The 2,067-nt window shown below is 42.5% G+C and overlaps 1 protein-coding gene across 3 annotated transcripts in view; it reads left to right on the forward strand.

The window, feature by feature from the left end:
• Positions 1-237: 237 nt before the first annotated feature.
• Positions 238-2,067, forward strand: part of LOC135101604 (uncharacterized) — a 41,764-nt gene continuing 39,934 nt past the window's right edge. Inside the window, exon 1 of one of the 3 annotated variants that reach the window (XM_064005779.1) lies at positions 238-382. Coding sequence is in view for 2 of the 3 variants with exons in the window: in XM_064005777.1 (XP_063861847.1) it covers positions 480-538 (59 nt within the window). In the remaining variant the exon portion in view is untranslated. Of the gene's footprint in view, positions 383-447; positions 539-2,067 lie in introns of those variants that run through there. The other 2 variants (XM_064005777.1, XM_064005776.1) reach the window with 2 other exon arrangements.

Raw genomic sequence — 2,067 nt, forward strand, 5'->3', positions numbered from 1 at the left:
ACTGGAGAGGGCTCGCTGCGCTACCTCCGTGCGACCGCGGTGTTCATGTGATTCTGACACACTAGTGATGCATTTCTGAGCAAATGTTGCATCTACTAAACCCAAAACTTGGAGGCTGCATTTTGTTAAGAAGCAGGCCATCAGCGACTTTTTAACACTATTTTGAATTAAATGGCGTTATGTTTGCATAACCTTGTTGTAATGAATGGATCCTAGTGTTCGAGCGAATCGAAGCCTCGAGTCTCGGTGCCGCTAAGTTTTGTCCTGGTCAGTGTCCCGTTCGCCATGGTGAGAGGAAGGACAGTGATGGGCATTTATGCCTTTGTTATAATTAAGTGGTGTTATCAAAACAACTAAGGACAACGGGAACCATAAGATACAGGTGAGATTGTGAGTGTGAGGTAGCATTAGTTACGGTTGACGAGGGGTTCCGAGCCGTGGCATCTTTAGATAAAGATTAGTGTGAGCACTAGTAACCAATGATAGGCGCCACCTGCTGTCGTCGCCTCGCCACAAACGTGCTGTCCTACCCTCAATGGTAAGAATATTTATCTTGTTATTTGCGAATTTTAACCATTTTCCTGTTCCGTAAGAAAAATCTAAATAATTCCTCTGAGAGATGTCAATAGTGTCACATGATGTCAATGACATAATGATCAGAGACGGAGAAAACCCGCCTCTCAGGACGAAGCATAATTATTCCAGACCGTAAATTTTGACTTCTATGATCTTCTCACTGGTGGCTAGGATACGAGTATGTTAGGTTACGTGTGGTTAGATTAGTGTCCTCGTGTCTAGCCTCCGGTTGTTAGGCTAGTGTCCTTTGGGGGATGTCCAGGGAAAGCGCAGCTCTCCTGGTTAGGTCCCTATATAATGTCCCCAGTTTTGTTGGGATAGCGGGTAGCGGGCATTTCTTCCTGCTTTCCGTTAACGTTTTATGATAATCTAAAGTGTCCTGTGAAAGTCTAGAAGAAAGAGACGTATAATAAGGACAGGGAAGGACTCTAGAAAAATTGCTCTTATGAGAGAACAAAGCCTTTCAGAATAAGGAGCCTAGTAGCGGGATTTCTAAACTATTCTCTTTCTATTAAACTATAAGTGCTTTCTGCATTTCTCCTCATCAGTATCCCTCATTATCGCCACTTCACACCAGTATTGTCTCCAAAACATCTTTCTCGTATCACATTTACTGCCCATGTTTCACATTTGTACGAAACCGCAATATAACTACTTCGGTTATTACCATTTTCGCCTAACCACTTTCACCCCCTCCTAATCCCCTCTCTCTCTCTCTCTCTCTCTCTCTCTCTCTCTCTCTCTCTCTCTCTCTCTCTCTCTCTCTCTCTCTCTAAGATTTTTCTGCGTTTTAATGAAGTCAGTTGTTGATGATCATGTATCTAAATAATAAACGTGACCTTTTTGTTAATTTTGTACTGACCAGGATAATCTCATCCCCTTTTGGACTACTACATTCGATCACTTCAATTTCTGCAACATTTACATTCACTATCACCCTCTCATACGCATATACATCTCTCGACTATTATTGGATTCGTTTGTATTAAATATTAAGAGTAACGATTAAAACCTACCTAGGAATAACAAGAGAATGATGCAGGTAGTTCCATGCTGTAGAGATATTTAACTGTCAATGAGCACGTGGGGAAGCACCTTAATACCGAGAAATCACTGTTATGGTGCCCTAGATAAGAAAAGATGACCGTGCCAGGGTTACGTGCGAGCTAGAACCAGAAAACGTCTCATGATGTGCATGCTCTTATGTTTAGCTCCTCTCTACCGCCACCCCCCTTCCCCCCACACATTTTGCTTACTTCCCCCTTGTTATAACCCTTATACCACTTAAAGATCTCTATCAGGTCCCCTCTTAACCTACGTCTCTCTAAAGAATGTAAATTTAAAAACTTCAATCTCGCCTAGTAAGGAATACTCCTCATCCCCTGTATCCTTTGTCATTCTCCTTTGTACTGATTCTAATAGACCTATATCTTTCCTGTAATGTGGGGACCAGAACTGCACAGCGTAGTCTAGATGAGGTCTGACCAGTGC

Source organism: Scylla paramamosain, chromosome 6 (genome assembly GCF_035594125.1).
Source record: "Scylla paramamosain isolate STU-SP2022 chromosome 6, ASM3559412v1, whole genome shotgun sequence".
In the NCBI taxonomy this organism is placed as follows: Eukaryota; Metazoa; Arthropoda; class Malacostraca; order Decapoda; family Portunidae; genus Scylla; species Scylla paramamosain.